Source organism: Phocoena sinus, chromosome 16 (genome assembly GCF_008692025.1).
Source record: "Phocoena sinus isolate mPhoSin1 chromosome 16, mPhoSin1.pri, whole genome shotgun sequence".
In the NCBI taxonomy this organism is placed as follows: domain Eukaryota; kingdom Metazoa; phylum Chordata; class Mammalia; order Artiodactyla; family Phocoenidae; genus Phocoena; species Phocoena sinus.
In genome coordinates this window covers 59,177,882-59,199,844 of record NC_045778.1, presented here as the reverse complement: position 1 = coordinate 59,199,844, position 21,963 = coordinate 59,177,882, and the positions used below count along the sequence as shown (strand labels likewise).

At 40.5% G+C, this 21,963-nt stretch overlaps 1 protein-coding gene across 1 annotated transcript; it reads right to left on the bottom strand.

Annotated features, from left to right (window-relative positions):
* Window positions 1-3,161: 3,161 nt before the first annotated feature.
* BORCS7 (BLOC-1 related complex subunit 7) lies at window positions 3,162-13,255 on the bottom strand. Its single transcript, XM_032607303.1, has 6 exons — window positions 13,052-13,255; window positions 12,481-12,956; window positions 6,212-6,274; window positions 6,066-6,109; window positions 5,091-5,111; window positions 3,162-4,319 (listed from the first exon to the last, which is right to left on the bottom strand). The coding sequence occupies exons 2-6, from the start codon at window positions 12,775-12,777 to the stop codon at window positions 4,268-4,270; spliced, it is 477 nt and encodes a 158-aa protein (XP_032463194.1). The 5' UTR covers window positions 12,778-12,956; window positions 13,052-13,255; the 3' UTR covers window positions 3,162-4,267.
* Window positions 13,256-21,963: the final 8,708 nt, after the last annotated feature.

Below are 21,963 nucleotides of genomic sequence, written 5' to 3'. Positions count from 1 at the left end.
GAATGGAAGATTTACTAAAGTATACTCATTTTTCAGTCTCATCTGACGATAATAATCTTCCCAGATGTCAATTCGTTGTTGTTAAATGTTAAGAGGAAGGTGTTATATTTTTAACAAATTAAACCCATGGAAATGATCCTTTTTGGAATATTTTATAGGTTAGAATATCTCTATTAAGTGTGTAAAATAGATATCTGGTTTTTGGCAATTGTTTAATGGTGAAAACACTCCAAAATATTAGTTTTCAAAACACTCTCTCCATAAAATTAGTTCCTTTAGAAAAGTTGTCACTTTCTCACTCATTGTTAAAGTGGTAACTTTATCTTGAAAGGACAGATTAGTGGGAGGTTAAGGAAAAGGCTCTATCATTTTCCACTTGTTCACTTGTGCTTGTTTTATTGTATTATCTTCAATTTGTGGTTATTCACAAGAATCATTTGATAAGCCTTAAATCCACTTAACCACACACAGATAAACTGCAATAAAACAAACCACCATCAACTTACATTTAGTTATTTCCAGTTTTCCCTCAGGTATCTAGTGTGCAGGGCTGATTTTGGACCAGACTGCTTGTGACCATCATTCATTCTGATTGGTCAGTGCTTCAGCCACAGAATTTTTTGTTTTTAATATCACCCCTGCTAAATGATAGGTATGCTATGTAGGCCAAGTCAGATATCTCATATCACGCCATATTTTAAATATTAGCAAAAAGCTAATTTTCTCTTTTTAAGATAAAAAATAAATATACACAGATATTTTCTTCCCTTACCTCAAAGGATGGCCTTGTGCATACCTCCACACATCCCACCTTGGAAGCTACTGGTCTGACAATTCCAGGATGGTCCAGAAAGGCAGATTTTTGGTTCAGTACACAAAACCATCTTTCAAATAGAGCTTTCCAAAATGGCCACCACCACTAAGTAAAGGATTCTCCAAACATTAGAAGTATTCAAGAAGAAGCTAGATGACCAGCTGGTTACTTACCAGAGATGAAGTAGCAGGGGTAAATGGATTGGATTCAATTACTTCCTTTTCTTTTTTATTATGCTAAATACTAGAAATGACAGGAAGCACCCTTGTTTCTATTTATAAGAAAAGTAACAGATAATAGCAAGCTAGACTAGTAGTCAGAAGACCTACCATCAAGTTCAGTGACCTTGGGTAAGTCATTTAATCTCCCTGGCTATGTTTTTCATCTATAAAACATGAGGCTAGAATTTAATCACTTGTGAGGCCCCATACAGCTCTAATATTCTGGGGTTCTATTATTCTTTCTTCTAAAACATACTTTTAGAGAGATTTTTTTTTAAGTTTAATTAGAAATAGACATTGAACTTTTTCAGATGCTTTTTTGGTGTATATTACAATGATGTATGATTTTATTGTTTTTTATTAATGTAATGTGTTCTGCAGCTGTTGTATGAACTTTGTAACTCTAGAATTATTTTAGCAGTTCTTCCAAATATTTCTCTATTCAATTTTCTGAGATTTTATTAGGATTTTTGCATCTATGTTCATAAAAAAGAATCTCCTAAATGTCTTTACATTATCTTGCTTTTTATTTTTTTTAATGAAAATTACATTTACTTCAGCAAAGGAACTGGGTATCTTGCTATCATTTTCTATACTTTGGGAGTATATGGAAATGATTTGTTATTTGATACTTTGGAAAAGTCTCAGGACAGCCATCACAAGCAGATGACATTTTAATTGGTTATTTCTGACAATTTATGGATTATTTCTCATAACCAGTCTGGACATATTCTCTTTTAAATGTCAATTTTATCATATTATATCATTATAAGGAGCCAGATATTTTGATACTAGTAATTAAATTTTTAGCATCAAGCTGACAGATCTCTCTTTTCAAATCTAATTGATTTATTTTATATATCTCCTATTCAATTATAAATGTACTAATTTGTACTTTTACGATTGAGCTGACATTTTATCAATTTAATCTGTAAAAACCAATTAATGGTTTCATATATTTTTCTAATTTTTGTCATTCATGCTTGGTTTTCTTATTCCACTTTGATTTCTTTTGTTCTCTTTCGAAATTCTAACCACAAACTCCTTAAAAAAAAAAAAAGAAAACATTTACTTACGCCTTATCCCTAATACAGATATTTAAAGCATGATTTTTTTCTTTATAGTACTGCTTGGGTATCATCACATAAATTTGCTTGCATAGATTTGAATTTTCATTATTTTGAAATTATCCTCCAACATATCCTCTACAACACAGATGTTATTTTAGAGAAGTATCTTTTGTCTCCATATTAACCTATTTCTATAAGAAACAAACTATCAAAGTATGTATACATTTCTGCCTGCTCTCACATTTCTGTCTACTTTTCTTTCATGTATTTTGGCATTATGTTCTTTAAAATGACTAAATCAGTACTACTAGGTTTTCATTATTTAATGTAAATTTCATCTTTATTTACCATTCAAATTTTGATTGTGAAATTAATTTTATCAGATATAACATAAGCAGTCACTGCTTCTTTAATATTTGTTCCAGCATGAGGAAGAAAACATAGACCATAGTTTAATTGTTTTTCATCTTAAATATTTCTTTGCTTTGTGTATACTTGGATGGTTAAACTTTGTTTTGTTTTCTAAACTGGTGACTTTTTAAAAAAATCAGTCCTTGGATTTTCTAAGTAGATAATCCTACTGTATGATAACAATTTTGTCTCTTCCTTGCTAATACATTTAATTTTAATTTCTGCACCAGGTGTGGCTTCCAGCAAAATGTTGAATAGAATCTGTGATAGTAACATCAAATGTTTTACTACTAATATGACAATTGCTGTAAGTTTGCAAGCCTTCTTTTTAAGGTAAATCGAGCCTGTTTATATTTAATAATTGTAATAAACATTTATAGAATGAATGTATAAGTGAATTCCTTCATACTGTTTTTTTACTTTAAGTTAATGTATATATATATAAAATGAGGAACAAATGTAATCTGATATGATTAGTCAACTTGATGATATAGAATATGAATTAAATTGGACTCATATCTGCTTTTTTTCTTTCGGTAAAAACACCATTTTCTTATGTCAGCTTTCTCCCAATACCTTAGTGAATTAAGAACTGAGCTAAAACAGGTTGGAAGTCGTATTTTAAATTCAAATAAAGCATAGACATTCAGACTTGACAACAGACAACGGTAATGACATTTAATGAGATAAATTCAATGAACATAGGTAAATGTCAATAAACGTAAGGTTTTCTACATGGCACAACCCTATACCGGAATCACAGTAACTCAACTGCGTTCTCACTTGACAATAATGTCATACAAGTGAATTTGCTGATGACTAGCAAAATTACAAAATGAACCCAAGGCCAGTTAATCAAGAGTCACAACAACAAAGAAACCCTAGGAATGAAGGTCAAGGCAGGAGGTTGCAGCTGGCCAGATATGATACCATTTGCCTAATTTTCATGTAGGAATTTGCTACAACAAATAAAATAACTATCTCCTCTTAGTTACTAGAAAAGAAAAGAAAACAACAGGTATTACCTAATCACCATTCTGTGACCATGAAATTAAAATATTTCCTGAATGTATGATTAAAAGAAAAAAGTCTTTAAAAACAATATTAATCATTCTTATACATTCACAATAGAAGCTCTTAAGTCTGAATTTAAAACACTACTCAGTATTTGCTTAAGAAACACATTTAGACAATATGGCTTTTGACATATTAAAGTTCTATGAGAAAAACTAAGACATCTTTTAATTTTGCTTTAATATCAAATTAACAGAGCAACTTAAAAATTCAATAAGAGCATGGGTTGGTTTGATCCAATAAGTGCTTTCAAAATTCAATCACTAAAAAAAAAAAAAAAAAAATTCAATCACTTAGGGGCTTCCCTGGTGGCACAGTGGTTGAGAGTCCGCCTGCCGATTCAGGGGACACGGGTTCGTGCCCCGGACCAGGAAGATCCCACATGCCGCGGAGCAGCTAGGCCCGTGAGCCATGGCCGCTGAGCCTGCGCGTCTGGAGCCTGTGCTCCGCAACGGGAGAGGCCACAACAGTGAGAGGCCCGTGTACCGCCAAAAAAAAAAAAAAAAAAAATTCAATCACTTAACTTCCTTTCAGGAGAAACTGTTCATCATCACGGATCTTATTCTAACTTAACTTTTGGAGAAGAAAATGGAAAATCAAACCCATAGCACAGTGGTTATGTAAGATATTTCCTCCTCAGTGTCAGGCAAAGTGCTTTTGCCCTCTCATAACACGTTCTACTTCAACAGATGATTTAACTGGTCCTGTAGATTTGATGACTGCTCAACACTACAAATTAGAATAGAAAAAGGGTTATCTAGAATGAGCATCTCGTTGTCATAGCAACCCTCTCTATGCAATAGTACTTTCTTTTGGCTTTAAATGTGGGGGCTATTGATGGGGTCAGATCCATGGTTGGATGCAGAGATAGGGGTATTCCTCTACATTCTTTGTATGCAATGGTTTCCTGTCCCTGCAAGTCCAATTTCATATGTTCTCCCTAGAAAAAATGGAGGACTAGATACTGAAAAAATTTAAAAATGCGATCAATGTTAAAAAAAAAAAGACATCTCATTGTGCAAATGATTTGCACAAAGTATATTATATGCATAGTTCTGTTGAACTAAATCAAAATTTCTATTGGTCCACTAGGGTCCCAGACATGTTTAAACTATGAAGAAAAGATCTGTAAAGCCAACTAGTAGTGTGAACAACATCGCAAGGGACAGATTTAATCCACTTAAAACAAAAACAAGGCTGTTCAATGACTTTAGCACATTTACTTTACTTAATGAATATTACCAATGTAAAAGGTTTCCTACCCTCAAAGTTGGTCTCTACACTCTATAACTTTTAGAAAGCCTTTGCTAGCAGTGAATTGACTTACTGCATGCCTTTGGAATATTCTTTATATTCCCAATGAGCTATCCTAGAACACATGGCAACGTAAGGGCCTCTATGAACCAGAGTTTTGTACTGATCCTAGGCCCAGCAGCATAATTCCCCCCAGCCTGCTACAGTTAGTTGGCCCCCCACTCCTCTACCTTTGGGGTTACTTACTTCTTCTGAATAGCTTCTTGCCTAAATCAGAAAAGGAAAGAGGAAAATAAACATAAGAAAATGCAGCGAACTAGTAAAAGTTATTTTTGGTCAGATATGTATATATAGGCAGAACAAATTTCCAGCTTGTCACATTTTATATTTCTGTCCATCCTATCCTAAGATTGTGCTATTGAACAGAGGTTCAATATCTGAGTGCAGAGTTGCTGAAAAGATGATTCTAAACCTAAAGATGTAATAATATTCTATCAGAGTGAGGGATGTGGTCTAACAAACTACAAGTTCCTGGGTATGTGGAGCCAAACGGTCACATACCTGATATGTACACACCCCAAAAAATGAGTATTTAGCTATTTAGATATCAAGAGTTAAATTCCCAGTCAGATATTTCTAATAGATACATAAGTATAATGTCAACTACATAAAATAAAAAGCAAAATGAAATAAGATGAAAAGTTAATTAAATTATAATTTTGTCCAAAAGGGGTCTCTATATTTCAAAATCTCCTGGATGATTTATATGTAGTTAGGGTTGGGTTATATATGGGAATGTAAGATAAAGAACATAGTTATACTTGATTCTCCAGGGAAGGTGCAGATGCTCCAGGAAAGACCTCAGGCACAGACAGTGGACAGATACCGGTTAAGTGCCTACTGGGTGCCAAGCGCTGTGCATGTGTGTGGTCCTGGATGGGCCCTGCCCTTACGGGGTTTGCAGTCTCTCCTTCTGAGAAGCCCTCAAATTATCAGAGAGGTTCACAAAGGTGGTGCCCACTCAGATCACACTCCATGCCCCAAATTCTTCTGCAGTCTCAAGCATCTCTTCCAGAGGGAACACATCCTTGACTAACCCCTCCTTTACTCCCAGCTCCTGCCTCCACAGGAAAATGTGCTGAAACCCAAAGGCCACAAGAAACAGTCTGCAGAAAACGATTGCTTAATAAGTACAGTAGGTACTGGAGAGGGAATACTCACTGGTATTGAAGATGTGTTGTTATTATTGCCATTTTTCTTAAACTCTGCATTAAAAAAAAAAAAAAAACAGAGAAATAGAACATTCCACTTCCCTGAAGCCAAACTGTGCATATAAAACCCAAATCGTAACAGAAATTGTTTCTTACATCTTCTGAGTGTAAGATGGCATCTTCCTGTAGTACCATGTTTCGAGCGGCCTGACCTAGCAGCTGGAAGACAAAAATAAAATGGTAATAATCAAAACTTCCAAACTTCCTGTAATCTCTCTGCAGCTGTTATACCACCACCCTTTCTCCGTGCCCACCCCCCCACCCCATACAAATATAAACCCTCCAAATGTAAAGGAGGATAATCTCCCATTTGGTCATGTTGAAAATCCATTTCATTGTCACTACGGCAGTTCTGGCATGGGCTCGACGTCTGTTCTGAAGGCCACAGCCTGAGAAATCAAGTCCTCCGTAACTGTTGAGTTTATTAATCAAGTGCTGAGAGGCAAAGCCTGCGAAAACAAACTCTGGCTCCACAAGCCTGGTGAGAACCTAACTTCTGATTCTTTAAAGGCAAACTTGAGATTTGGGGTGGTTTGAGAGGAGTGAGAGGGCAGGAGTTAGGATAGGGCTTTAAAGGACAGAAGGAAGGCAGCTGTTGAAAAATGGAATGAGAGACACAGAGGGGGTAAAAAGGCCTGGGGAAAAGCTTGGGCTTTCAAGTGGGAAACCACCGTGTAAAGGATGGCCAGATGGAGCTGGGGAAGAGAAAGAAAGAAGTGCGGCAGCAGACTTTGATGAATTCCCTGATAGCTGGGCCCTGAGGCCAAGAGAGAAAGGCTGAGTGAGCTCTGTTTCAGCTGGGTGGCCTGCGCTCAGCAGATCTGCCTCCTCACAGAGAGGCAAGAAGAGATCAACAGGGTTTCTGGCCTCCTGTGGCACCCTGTTCCTGGCAGACATGCAGTCCAACCATGTAAAGGGAGCTACTGTTATGTGTGTCCTACCAACCCTCCCTGTTTCCTTGGGTCAGAGAGATTCTGGTGAAAGGGGGACAGATGACTTCAAATTAACCAGGACACCAGCACTGTTCCAGCCTCCAGATTCCTTCCCTCACAGCAACTTTTATTTATTTTTCTTTTTAACTTTAAAAATTAACACAACTTGGGACTTTCCTGGTGGCGCAGTGGTTAAGAATCCACCTGACAGGGCTTCCCTAGTGGCGCAGTGGTTGAGAGTCCGCCTGCCGATGCAGGAGACACGGGTTCGTGCCCCGGTCCGGGAAGATCCCACATGCCGTGGAGCGGCCGGGCCCGTGAGCCGTGGCCGCTGAGCCTGTGCTCCGCAACGGGAGAGGCCACAACAGTAAGAGGCCCGCGTACCGCAAAAACAAAAACAAGAATCCACCTGACAATGCAGGGGACATGGGTTCGAGCCCTGGTCTGGGAAGATCCCACATGCTGTGGAGCAACTAAGCCCGTGCACCACAACTACTGAGCCCTCATGCCACAACTACGGAAGCCCACGTGCCTAGAGCCCGTGCTCTGCAACAAGAGAAGCCACCACAAAGAGAAGCACGCACACCACAACCAAGAGTAGCCCCCGCTCGCCACAAGTAGAGAAAGCCTGCGCACGGCAACAAAGACCCAACGCAGCCAAAAATAAATAAATAAAAATAAATAAATGTACAAAATAAAAATAAAAAAATAAAACTTTACATGCTTCTAAAGGCAAAACAATAAAATAAGACCTATCCAGCCTCTTCCCCTCCCCGGTATCTCTCCCCTATGCATAAATATTTTTTAAATTAGTTTTAGGTTTATCTTTCCATTGTTCCTTTACCAACAATGGACATATGTATATATTCTGCCCCCTTTACATAAAATGTAACCTACCATATGCGCTCTTCTGCACCCTGCTCTTTTCACCTGATAATATCTACTGAGATGGATCTGCAGCAGTATATACTGAATCTCCACCTTGTTCTTTCAGGGCTGCTGAGCACTCCACTGAATAGATGTCTCATAAGGTTATTCAACCAGTCCTCCGCTATAGACTTTGGGGCTGTTTCCAGTCTTTTGCTATTGTAAGTAGTGCTACAAAAAATACCTCATAGTTCTTTGTATCTTTTTGCCATCATGTCTTTGGATAGACTCAGAATCTTGATTGTGACTGCTGGATCAGAGGGTTTTAATTTTGCTACATATTGCCACCCACCCCCCATTAAGGTTATACCATTTTGCATTCCCACCCACCAGGTATGAGAGTTCCTATTCCCTCCTTGTGGCCACTTTTAAGTGACAAACTCCAAACTCCTATGGATGGTGACTGACAAACCGATGGCAGAAAAGAAAGAGTTCTAACAGAATCTTCCTCATTCAGTCAACAAATAGTTACTAAGTGCTTATGAGTCAGTAAGAGACATAGCCCCCATCCTTACAGGGCTCACAGGCTGGGATGACAAAGACAAAGGTACTACAATACCTTGTGGTAAGTGCTGAGGGGGAAGCACTGAATGCCCTGGGAGTTGCGGGGGGTGGGGTGGGGGGGTGCAGGAGTGATTAACCCATTACTGGCTAGGTGCTCAGGGAAGGCTTCTTAAAAGAAGTGACTTCTGAGACCTAACGGCTGCTGTTTAGATTCCGAAGTAATATAATGTTACCAAAAAGTGGCATGATCAGATTTACTGTTTTAGAATGTGGTAAACAGGATGGACTAGACAGGGGACTAAAGGCAGAGAGACAGGTTAGGAGAACACTGCAGTATTCCAGGCAAGCAATGAGAGTGACCTGAACCACAGAAGTGGCAGTTAAAAAGGGGGCACGGGGGGCTTGAGAGGTATTTAGAAGATAGGCTTGACGGGACTTGTGATGGCCTGGAGTGCAGGGGCTGTTGGAATGTAGGGCCAAGGCCTTTTCTGTGATGACAGATGTAGTCATTGACATTGTGCATCATTTTCTTACATAAACCAACCACACACGTAACGTTATCACCTAAGATTTCCAGTTTCAGTTTCCTTGAAGTGGAACATCTTAAATACACCTGTAAAACCACCTGAGTACAGAATCTTTTTAGATTTCAGTGAACTTCCTCCCAGGCTTGGACCACTGTCTTGCTCATAATTAACTCAATACCAGTTTGTCTTGGTACTTCTCTTCAACAAGTATTGCTAATTTTCAACTTAGTTTTCATAGCAACAGCAACCCTCTTTTTTTCTGCACTCATATTTCATCATTTCCCACATCATTCCATGAAACAATGTAGCTGCAATAGCAAGCACAAGTGCCTTACACAGGCTTAGGAAAAAACCACAATGAACCCTTACCAAGCACACAATTCACCTGGGGGAGCAGAGGCGCAGGTGTGCACGAGAGGAGCGTATTAGGCACAAGCATTCTTTGTGCCATGGACATAAGTTGGTATGATTTCCTCACTTTGTGCTCCAGTCACACCGGCCTCCCTGCATTCCTTACGTACATTCCCATCTCAAGGCCTCTGCATTTGCCACGTCCTCGACGTGGAACTCTCTGCCTCCAGATGTCCATATGGTTTGCTCCCTCACTTCATTCAAGCATCTGCTCGAATGCTACCTCCTCAGAGAGCCCTTCCCTGACCACCCTATTTAGGGAAAACCCTTTCAGCACTCTCTATTCCCAGCTTTATTTTTCTTCATGGCATTTACTACCACCTTTTTTGTGTTTCATTTTTTTGTCTGTCTCTTCAATAAAATGGAAGTTTTCTAAGTATAGGGACTTAGTTTTGTGTACCAACGTCTCCCTTGTACCTAGAACAGTTCCTGGCACATAGCAGACACTCTGTAAATATGTGTTAAGTGGATGCTGTGAAATGAGTGTTTCACACATGGAAATTGTCAGTTTCTCAAACAAAATAGCTATCTGGAGACTGCTGAAGAGAGAAGCAATGCTCTGTGGGCTAAGAAGGATTGAAAATCAGTAAGACACTCCCATAACCTCAGAGCCTAGTAAAGGAAATGGCAAAAATACATAACTACAGAAAAATACAATATGGTATGTGGTAAGTGTCATGTAAGAGAACCAGTAAAAAAGAAAACGTTTAGACTTATGTGTCAACTCTGTCCCAGAAAGTTGGACTGGCTTCAGCTTAACTCAATCCACACCGCTTACTGAGCACCCTGTCTAAATCTACTACAGAAGAAGCCCTCATGAAAAATACACGAGGAGCAGGAACGGGAAGCAGCAAGCCATATCAGGGCAGTCAATGGTGGCACTGTGGCTTTTTGGCCACTTAATCCAGCTAGCGGCTGTGAGAAGTGACGTCAAAGAGTATGGGCTTAGAACCTGTCTGCCTAGGTTTGAATCCTAGCTCTACCCCTTCCTAGCTACTGTGGCACCCTGGACAAGCGAAATTCCTCTCTGTAAGAGAAGTACCTCCTTTATTAGTGATTGTGAAGACTTAATGAATTAAATGACATAAAACACACACACATTTTTTTTTTGAAAAGCTGAAATAGAATCTAAAAATCATGAAAAGGAGAAGGAAGCAGATATGTCTACCACTAAAACTGACAAAGCAACTTCTGTGCAACCAAGGCAAAAAGTGAAACACAGTAAGTTGCATAATTCTTATTTGGTAAAAGGCAACACAACAATTCTTCAAAAAAGATAAACTTTCCTCTGTTACTGAATCCTAAAATGAGTATACCATGTGGACCTCATACAAAGCATATCTGGGATCATCACATCAGTGACTTCAACAATAGTATTATGGTAAACGCAAACACTTTTTGGTTTTTTTAAATTAATTAATTTATTTATTTTTGGCTGCGTTGGGTCTTTGTTGCTGCGCACGGGCTTTCTCTAGTTGCAGCGAGCGGGGGCTACTCTTCGTTGTGGTGTGTGGGCTTCTCATTGTGGTGGCTTCTCTTGTTGCGGAGCACGGGCTCTAGGCGCACAGGCTTCAGTAGTTGTGGCACGTGGGCCCAGTAATTATGGCTCGCAGGCTCTAGAGCACAGGCTCAGTAGTTGTGGCACATGGGCTTAGTTGCTCTGTGGCATGTGGGATCTTCCCGGACCAGGGCTCAAACCCGTGTGCCCTGCATTGGCAGGCAGATTCTTACCCACTGCGCCACCAGGGAAGTCCCGCAAACACTTTTTTCATTCAGCTGTTTCTTGCAGCCACTATCAATAGAAGCTAAGGACATAACATGAAAGCTTATTTTGTAAGGATAATTCTACTGGACCTTAAACTAATATAAATAAAGCTGCTTTGAACATTCATATACAAATGTGAAGGCTTGCAAACACATTATGTTTGCTAATGCAACTACATAACAATGAAATAATAAGTGATGAAACATGAGTAAAAAAAGAGCGGGAGTGAAAGAGGTGCTACTGTTATGAAAACTAACTTGAAAATCAAAAATACTTCCTGAAAATAAGTAGCTAAGATACACTGCTACTGAGTTAATTATGAGCAAGACAATGGCCTACAGGAGAAAGTCATAGAAATCTAAAGACTCTGTCCCCAGATTGTTTTACAAGTGTATTCAAGATGTTTTCCACTTTAAAGACTCCAAACCTGGACATCTTAGATGACACATTATGTGCATAGATGATTTATGTAACAAAATGATGTATATGTTTTCTTTTCTCCTGGTTAAAACCTAGAAGTTGAAAGCCTGGGTCATTAGACCCATTTTGTTTGTCCAATCACCTGCCTCGTGGGCATTTGGATTGTCTCCAGTTTGGTGCTATTATGCATAAATGTGCTATGAACATGTTCAAACCTTTGTGTGGACATATATTTTCATTTCACTTGGATGAATACCTCAGGATACAATGGATAGGTCCTTTTTTGGAGAGAGACAGTGTACACATATAAAGTTTGCTGGTGTGACAAGCTATCAAATAATCCCGTACACGGAATCAGCCAGAGGATGATGAGGGGAAAATCAGGGCAAAGGAGAAAGCTAATCTAAGAAACAGAAAACCAAGAATGTGGCCAGAAAGACAAGTCAGAAAAGAATAAATCTGCGGACAGACGATGCATAAAAGTGTGGAAGGAATCTGGAATGTTGAGGGCAAAACCACGAAGAATTTAGGGGCCGAATGAGACAGATTTTCACTAGAGACAACTCTGAGAAACAAATGAGGAACTCCTTAGGACCACTATCTAATCCGTCGTCTGCGGCGATCTCTGCTTTGAAGCACCGATTCCCATCATTTCGTTTCTTCCCCCACCGCCTCCATTCCCCCGCGGCTCACAGGACCGCTAGTCCTACACAGAGACTACACACCCCAGAATGCAACACGCACCCTCCGGAACGAGGTCTTCTCCCTTCGCCACTAGTTCACGGACTACAATCCCCAGGATGCAACACGACCCTCTTCCCACGGCTATGGAAGTCGAGTCTCCCGCTATTAAGCCCGGAGAGTCCACTCCCAGCTCACCTCGGAGCTCCGGGAGCCCTTCAGCACCTGCTTGGTGAGCGCGATCACGTCAGTACCACAGGTGTTCACCTTCTCCGTGAGAAGCCCCTTCACAGACTGACCGAATCGCGCTTGCGAATCCGGGGCCCCAGTCGCCATCACTTCAACCAGTGAACGCCTCCCCACGGGCGATGGCGAGTCGCAGGGGCCAAAAGATGAGCAAAGCGAAAGGAGGTGGTGTCTTTTTTTTCCTACCACGGGAAAAGGAAGGGACGCATGCGCGTAGCGGAGGGTGAGCTTTGCTAACTTTAAATTCATTTAAAATACTCAGTTGATATCCTGAAGAATACAGGGCCCAGGCAAACATCAATGGAGGGGATGGAATACAATTTCAATAAACCCATGGTTTAAAATCAGAAGGCCTGGATTACAGTCCCAATTCTGCCGTTTAGTTGTGTGACTGCAAATTAGCCTCTGCAGCATCTTGTGTTCCTCATCTGTAAAACAGAAGTAATAAAGTTAAATTCTCCAAAGTGTATGAGAATGAATTAAGATCAATTCAATTTTAGCAAACATTTCATGAACGAAATACCAAACACTGCTGGGCTGAGGTAAAGAAAGAGAGGAGATGCAGTCCTTGTCTCCAGTGAGCTCCCAGGCTGAGGAGGCATGTAAACAAACAGAAGAACCGGGAAGAACAAGCTAATAGAAAAATTGGCACAGTTCACAAACAGGCAGTTAAAAAAGTAAATAAGATAGTCAACAGGTATGACAAATGTTTTACATCTCTAGTAATTTTTAGTGATAAATGACCCCTTTGTTGTATTTAAAGCAAACTGATTATCACCTTGAAAAGAATTAGTATCTGAAGTGTTTCATGTAGCTCTATTTTTTTTTTTTTTAGCTAATGCACGAGAGAGATGACAATGGTAAATTGGCGAATTATGTTTAAAATCACCTATACTCAGTATCAACATTACTTTCTCTTCCAAGTGTCTAGTTTCATGTCTCTGATTCTTTCATTTAATTCTTATTCTTAATCAAATTTATTGAGGTATAATTTATGTTCAATAACTACATTCTTTTAAAGCATACAATTTGATGAGTGTGATGGATGTGTACACCTGTGAATTACCACCACTATTAAGATACAGAACATTTTCATCACCCCCACAAGTTTCCAAGTGCCCCTTTGTAGACCATCTATCCCTCACTCCAGGCAACAACGGATCTGCTTTGTAGCACTATTGATTAATTTGGGTTTCTAGAATTTTATATAAATGGAATCATACAGGAAGTACATTTTTTGGTCTGGCTTCTTTCTCTCAGCATAACATTCTGAGAGTCATTCACTTAGTTGTGTATATCACTAGTATGTTCCTTTTTTATTGCTGAGAAATAGTCCATTGTATGGATATATCTCATTTTGTCAATCCACTCACCTTTTGATGAACATTTGGGTTGTTTCCATTTGGGGGTTTTATGAATAAAGCTGCTATGAACATTCATATACAAGTCTTTATGTGAGTTTGTTTACATTTATCTTGAGAAATATCTAGCAGTGGAATGGCTGGGTCATATGGTAAGTCTTTAACTTTTCAAGAAGCTGCCAAACCATTTCTCAAAGTTTACCACTGCATTCCGAACAGCAGTGTAAGAGACACCAGTTGCTGTACACCCATAAACTTAGGAAAAGGTTGAGCCATGGTAGAGCCATGGTAACAAGTAGCCACCTGTAGTAGACAGATTGGCCACTGACAGCTGGCTTCCATGATTCCTATCTCCTGGTGTTCACGCCCTTGTGTATTCCACCTCTCTTACTTGTAGGTGGGACATGTGACTTGCTTCTAACCAATAGTATATGCGTAGGTGATGGGAGATATGTGATTATATGTAAGTGATTATGTAATTACATTACATAAGACTGTAAGGCTCATCTTGCTGGAGTCTCTCCCTTTCTAGCTGTGAGGAAGCAAGTGGCCATATTGGACAACTCCATGTGGCAAGGAACTACAAGTGTGATCTAGTCACTGAGGGCTCAGCTCCAGCTGACAGCCAGCAAAAAAATGAGGCTCTCAGTCAAACAACCAAAAGGAACTGATTGCTACTAACAACCAGGCAAGTGGAGAAGCAGATCCTTCCCCTATCGAGCCTCCAGATGAGAAGCTGGCCCACACCTTGATTGCAGCCTTCTGAGACTCTAAGTACATGGCTCAGAAAAGCTGTTCTTGGATTCTTGACCACAGAAATAATAAGATAATAAATATGTGTTGTTTTAAACCACTACATTTGTGGTAATATTGTTACACACAATAGAAAACTAATATACCACCAGAACTTGTTTGAAATACGTTCAATGACAACTCACCTCAGTGAATCCCTTTTGCAAACCAAGCAATCAGGGTCTATCCATTGGCCTATCTTCAAGTTCACTGAGTCTTCTGTCTGCTTAAATCTCCTTTGAATCTCTCTAATAAATTTTTCATTTCAATTATACTTTCCAGCTCCAGAATTTCTTTTTGGTTCTTTATAAGTTTTCTCTTTATTGATATTTCCATTTTGTTTACACATTGTTTTCTTGACTTTCTCCATATCTCCCTTTAGTCTTTTGGGCATCTTTAAGACAGTTACTTTGAAATCTTTGTCTAGTATATCAGACATTAGGTTTTTTTCAGGGACAGTTTCTACTGATTTGTTTTATTCCTTTGAGTGGGCCATACTTTGCTGTTCCTTTGTATGCTTTTTGATTTTTTTTTTAAGAACACTGGACTTTTGAATTTAATAATGTGATAACTCTGGAAACCAGATTTTCCCCTTTCTCAGGGTTTGCTTGTCTTCCTTATTGTTTTTTTTTGTTTTTAACTGTGGTACGCAGTCTCTTTGCTGAGGATCAGCCAAAGTGTAAACTGAAGGTCTTCCCAGTCTTTTCTGAGCCTTTCCCTGAGCACACACAGTCACTTTCTAATTTTCTCCATACATGCAGTTGTTTTTGAATGTCCCAGTCCTTAATGTCTGGCTCCAGAAAGTGGGAAATGTAAAAACTGACCAGGGGGTGGGAATTCCCTATCAGTCCAGTGGTTAAGACTCCACTCTTTCACTGCTGAGGCTGCAGGTTCAATCCCTGGTCAGGGAACTAAAATCCCACAAGCTGCGTGGCGTGGCCAAAAAAAAAAAAAAAGAAAAATGACCAGGGGGTGGAAGGGAGGGGAGGAGAAGGGGTCTGGCCTTTTAATCCCCCTGGAAGTCATTTCAGCCAGAGGGAAGGGGCTGCAATAGGGTCAGGGAGGCACAGTGACAGTGGCCGCCCACCTTCTTGTCTGCGCTCTGTGATCAGAAGCAGCCATCAGCACTCAGAGCAGAGATGCCGATATTTGGAGGACAGGGTCCTTTTTGCCCACCCTAGCTCCCACAAGCTGTGGGCAGTGGTTCCAGGAAAACATGCACAGTTGTCTGCCAAGGGGTTGGGGATGGAGGATGGGTAGCTCCTACTGTGCTAAGAGCCCAAATGGACTGACATTCACCACAATCTACCATCTAAGTCTTCCCGTGGAAGTTGCAAGCCTTCCAAGTTCCAAAATGGTTGGATGAGACAGAGTCTACCAATGCAGTTGTTGTCTAGGTGGGAGATAGATTCCTGGTGCTTCATACTGCGGCATCTTCCCGGAATCCCCTCCCCCATTTAGTTTTATAAATATTCCCTCGTCAGCTTTTGACCGGATGTTTCCTTTTTGCCTAACCATAATGGACATGATGAAGGCTTAGAAACACGCAGAAGATGCCACCCCTGGCTCTGGTTAAGAGCGCTGTCTTGTTAAGGCTAAGTTGTTGCTGCCTAACAACAGCTCCGCCTCCCGGCCCTCCAAATTTAGTGGCTTAAAACCACCACCATTTTATTGGTCGTGATGCGAAGTTCAGGAATTTATCACGGGTGGTGATCTCTGCTCCAGTGATGTTTGTTGGGCTCACTCACGGGGCTGCGTTCACTTGGTGGCTGGAAGGTCTGAGGTGGCCTCACTCACGTGTCTGCGGCCTCATGCTGGCTGTCACCCGGAGTGCCACGGTTCTCATCCTCGGGGCCTTCTCTCCGCACGGCCTTCTCTCTGGCAGGATAGGCTGAGCTTCTTTACGTGGTACCTGGTTTCCCAGGCAGCGGGAGCTGTCAGGCCTCTTAGGGCCCAGGCCCAGAACTGGCACAGCAGTCACTTGTGATGATTCTGCTGGTCAAGTCACAGGGCAGCTCAGGTTCAGGTAGAGAGGAAATAAGAGTCTACCTCTTGACAGGAAGAGTAGTCCTACGTCTGCAGGTTTAGGAGGAGTTGTTGGTACCCATCTTTGCAGAATATCTCCGACGGGAGTCTAGACAGTCACTTGACTCGATATAGACTCAAAACAACTAAATTATAATGAAGTTCAAATTGAATGTGAGATTTCCAGGGCACCCCGCTTCTCCCCTATTGGAATGTGTGCTCCAGGCGGGCAGGGAGTTTTATCTGTTTGGTTCATTGCTTCATTTCCAGCCTGAGAGCAGTGCCTGGCTTGTGATAGAGGCTCAGTGAGTATCTGTTGCAGGAAGGACTGCTTGATGGTGATGGTAGTAGCAGAAGGGTTGGTGTAGAACACCTCCATCAGAGAAGGCTGCAGAGACAACGTGAATCTGCCGCCAAGTTTGCGAAAAGCGTGATGGACGTGAATCAGTGTCTCAGAGGTGGGGACACAATGCTTATTCACTGTTCTGCAACACTGAGGCCCGCCCGTGCCAGATGTGAGGGGGAAGTAAGAGGCCTTCCCTTGAGGAAGGGGATCCCAACATCACAGTGTATGACATGTGCTAAATCATATAAAAGAGAGGAGTCTTCTCGGGATAACAGTGGGAGGCTTCAGTGTGGGCATGTTCGGATGGGACTGAGTAAGGTGAGTGTGACTGAAACTGACCTGAAGACACCATTAAAAATGATGGTTATGGGGTATGCATGTGACTGAAAATTTTCCAGAGGCTTGAAAAAACAGTCACCTGTAGGATGTATTTATGAGATAAATGATACGGATCTCCCCCTCTAAGTCCTTAAACATGTGAGTTATGTGATGAAAACTAGATTTGAGACAGCTTCTGATTATTTCAGGCAAAACTTTGGGGTTTTTTTAGTGTCCTCTTCACTCATTTGTTGAACTCTAGGGTTCCTGATTCATTGAAGGTAATTAGTGTTGGTAGGAACAGTGTCATTTATAATAACAGTCATCACAGCCCCTTACAGTTCATATCCACTGAGCTTTCAAGTAGACGGGGCACAAGGCCAGTGAGGGGCGTGAGCAGAGAACACGCCCAATTCCTAATCTAGAACACTCCTTACGGAAACTTCATACTGGGTTTTATAATGCAGAAGAGCAACCATTAGTGTAATCTTGGACCCCTTCCCCCTTTTTGATTTGTGAGGTATGAGGGGAGTGTCTTAGTCCCCTCCTTAACGGGCAGTGCCTTGAATGGTTACTTGAGGGTGTGGAACTTTAAAGATCACAGAAATGTACCTTCTCGTTTCTTTTATCCCGTCCTCCAACCAAATGGAGAATCTGCATTATTGTGGGAGATTAAGACGAGATCTCTCCCTTCAAGACTGAGCCCTTGTCAGGAAGGAGGAAAACTCTCTGCTATCCTTCTAGGTTCTTCTTGCTGCTGTAAGTATTAAGTCGACATGAGACAGATAAACAGGAGAAAATCAAATTTAACTTTGTATGGGAATCCATACACATAAGAGGGTCAAAGGCCCCACATACACAAGAGGTTCAGAGACAGAAAGGTAAAATGAGGTATATACACCATCCTGAGCTAAGGAATGGGGCAGGGGTCTGGGTCTTCCAAGGACAGGAGGGTCATTCACAGGACATTAAGGAGAGCAGATGCTTGATAATTAGATGTTTGTTCTGCCATGTAGATGGGGCCCCTAAGATAAATTTTATCTCTGGTAATTACCTTTTCTAGGAAAAATCCCCAATTTAAATTCTTCTAGGTAGTTAAGAGAGGGGCAGTGAGTTTCTCCTGGACCCGCAGGGTCTCGATTGCCTTTAGTTCAAAATGAGCCTCATGCAAAAGTAGCCCATTTGGGGGAGGCTTGTTCTAAACCCCTACAGATCCAATTTTTATATTTTCTACTGTGGTCCTAGGAAATTTATAATTTTTAAAGAGTGTTTCCCTTTTCTTCACTTTGTCTCCCTCATGAAATCCTTCTAGCTAAAACAGGATGGAAATAATTAATGGAAGAAAATAAGACATTGATTTAAATGGATATTTGTTTTTATTATTTATTTTGGATTACTTCCTCACTTCCATTTTAAATTGCAGTATATGATCTTAGAATTTGAGCTGTGACAACTAATTTTCTTCGTTACACTGATCTCTCACCTTTTCATAACTGGTTTGCTTAGCTCTTAGAGTTTTCATTACTTTATTTCTTTATGTGTAATAAAGCCATACTAGCTTGGAATATTTCAGGAAGTAGAGGGAATTCCAGTTTAAATTAGCTTAAAATCTTAAATACAGTATTTTTGAAGGAATGTTATATTATCGTTTGTGTGTGTGTGTTTATATTTATTTATTATTTATTTACATATATATATAACTTAAATCACGTGTTCCTAGCATGCTCCTTAAGGAATCTGCAATTACCTGAGCCTTGGTTTTGCATGTAAATGGATACTTCTAAGTGCTTGAGCCTACTTTGAAAGATTCCTTAATAGTTTAACCAATAATCCTTAAAGTCTAGGCTGTACTCACACTTAGTAAACATTTTTTTTTTCTCATAGCTAGGATGAAAGTACATTTAGCTCAGCTCTATGAGGTATTACCTTATTAATAAGTAGAGTGGCACTACTAGGACTTTTTTTCTAGAGAATCTACAGTGCTCTCCATATACACGTGCATTTACATGACTATTACATCTACTACACACAGTGATGTGTATGTGCACATGTATTACAATCCCTCAGCACACCACACATTTGTGGACAAATTGAGGAAATGATCTTTGCGTATAAACTAGACTAAGTTTTCTGAGGGCAGGAATCGTGTCCCTTGGCATTCTTCTTCCAAAGTAAACATATCTGCCAAAGACTTTGTTCTGGTATCCACCTCAGTTGGGGGCATCCTTTATGAGGAGCAGCTCGAATTCCCTTCTGCCTTTCTGTTTGGGTGCTAATGAATGGGAGGGAGGAGTATGTGTCGGGGGAAGGCTGGGAGGTTGAGCTGTGCACTGTCTACATACTTGTGAGTGGGAGTGTGATTCCTTGCCTGACCCTGATTCTCTTGCCTGCCACGTCATAATCACAGTAGTTAATAGCACAGGCCCTGAATTTGAACCTTGGCACTCTCATTTTCCAGCCGTGGAATCTACTTTGAACAGTTCTAATTAACCTCTCTAAGCTTCAGTTCCCTGATCTAGAAAATGGGGGTCATAAACATCCTCACCAGGTATGTGCACTCTAGGAGGGATTTTTTTTTTTAATGTGGACCATTTTTAAAGTCTTTATTGAATTTGTTACAATATTGCTTCTGCTTTATGGTTTGATTTTTTGGCCTCGAGGCACGTGGGATCTTAGCTCCCTGACCAGGAATTGAACCTGCACCCCCTGCACTGGAAGGTGAAGTCTTAACCACTGGACCGCCAGGGGAGTCCCTAAGAGGGATTTTTTTTTTTTTTCCTAAGAGGGATTTTTGATAGTGGCAAATGCTATGCCATTTTATATAAGGGACTTGAGCATCCACAAATTTTGGTATCCATGGGGGTCTTGGAACCAATACCCTGTGGATATAGATAGACTACGGTTTGGGGGGATTTTTGTTTTAATTTTGAAACGGTAGCTTTATTTTTTACAAGTTAATTAAAATGTAAATGTTTCAATAAACTAAGATTTTTCAACAATCAGATGATAGAGGTATCATAGATATCGAAGGATGAAAAGTAAAATGTACAGCCAGACCACATTGTGACTAGGGCTGTTAAATCAGCGTCTGGAACCACTGCCCACGTGGTTCATGATGGTGCAGGGTCAAGTTCTCAAAAAGAATGTCATTAGCTTACCTCAGTCTGAGAACTGATTCCCCTTCGGCCGTATGCTGCTATTCCAGTCAGAGTCACAAGACACAAAGGCACAAACTGTGGGTGAAGTCACGTGAGTATAGGAGGCAATGATTGACATCTCTAGTACAGGAGCCATCCATTTCTAAACTCTATGAGGGTCAAGAACAATATCTATTTGTTAAATGTTGAACATTAGTAAAAAAATGACCATAAAAAAAGATTGAATCGGTGATAGATTAAACCTTGAGAACGGTGAAATCATCCAGGGAGAATGTAGATGGAGAAGGGCCAAGGACAGGCGACTAGGGAACCTTGACATCCATGAGAGGACAGAGGGAACAAGAAGAGGAACAAAAGAATTACCAAGAATCCAGAGCTATGTGATATTTCATATGAGAGGGTTTAAAGAAGATGAAAAAATCCTTAAAAAAGCAGCTACAGGTAAAAGGACGAAAGCAGTTACATGTAAAAGGACGAAATTAGAGCATTTTCTAATACCATATTTAAAAAAACTCAAAATGGATTAAATACCTAAATGTAAGACTGGAAACCATAAAATTCCTAGAAGAAAACATAGGCTGAACACTCTTTCAGTAGCAATATTTTTTTGGATCTGTCTCCTAAGGCAAAGGAAACAAAAGCAAAAATAAACAAATGGGGCTTAATTAAACTTAAAAGCTTTTGCACAGCCAAGGAAACGATCAACAAAACAGAAAGACAGCCTACTGAATGGGAGAAAATATTTGCAAATGATATGACCAATAAGGCATTAATATCCAAAATATATAAACAGCTCATACAACTCAACATCAAAAAAACAAACAACCCAATTAAAAATTGGGCAGAAGACCTGAATAGACATTTTTTCCAAAGAAGACATAAAGATGGCCAACTGGCACATGAAAAGATGCTCAACACTGTTAACCATCAGGGAACTGAAAATTAAAACCACAATGAGATATCACCTCACACCTGTCAGAATGGGTATCACCAAAAAGATCACAAATAACAAATGTTGGCAAGGATGTGGATAAAAGGGAACCCTTGTGCACTGTTGGTGGGAATGTAAATTGGTGCAGTCACTGTGAAAAAGAGTATGGAGGTTTCTCTCAAAAAACTAAAAATAGGGACTTCCCTGGTGGCACAGTGGTTAAGAATCTGCCTGCCAATGCAGGGGACACGGGTTCGAGCCCTGGTCTGGGAAGATCCCACATGCCATGGAGCAACTAAGCCCATGCGCCACAACTACTGAGGCCACGTGCTGCAACTACTGAAGCCCATGCGCCTAGAGCCCGTGCTCCACAACAAGAGAAGCCACCGCAATGAGAAGCCCGTGTACCGCAAGGAAGACTAGCCCCCACTCACCGCAACTAAAGAAAGCCTGCATGCAGCAATGAAAACCCAAAGCAGCCAAAAAAAAAAAACAACTAAAAAT

Coding starts and splice junctions, on each gene's coding strand:
- BORCS7 (XM_032607303.1), bottom strand. CDS start 12,777: ATGAATTTAAAGTTAGCAAAGCTCACCCTCCGCTACGCGCATGCGTCC. Junction 6,110..6,211: donor CCATCTTACACTCAGAAGAT/GTAAGAAACAAT, acceptor TTTTTAATGCAG/AGTTTAAGAAAAATGGCAAT. Junction 5,112..6,065: donor ACAACACATCTTCAATACCA/GTGAGTATTCCC, acceptor TTTCTGATTTAG/GCAAGAAGCTATTCAGAAGA.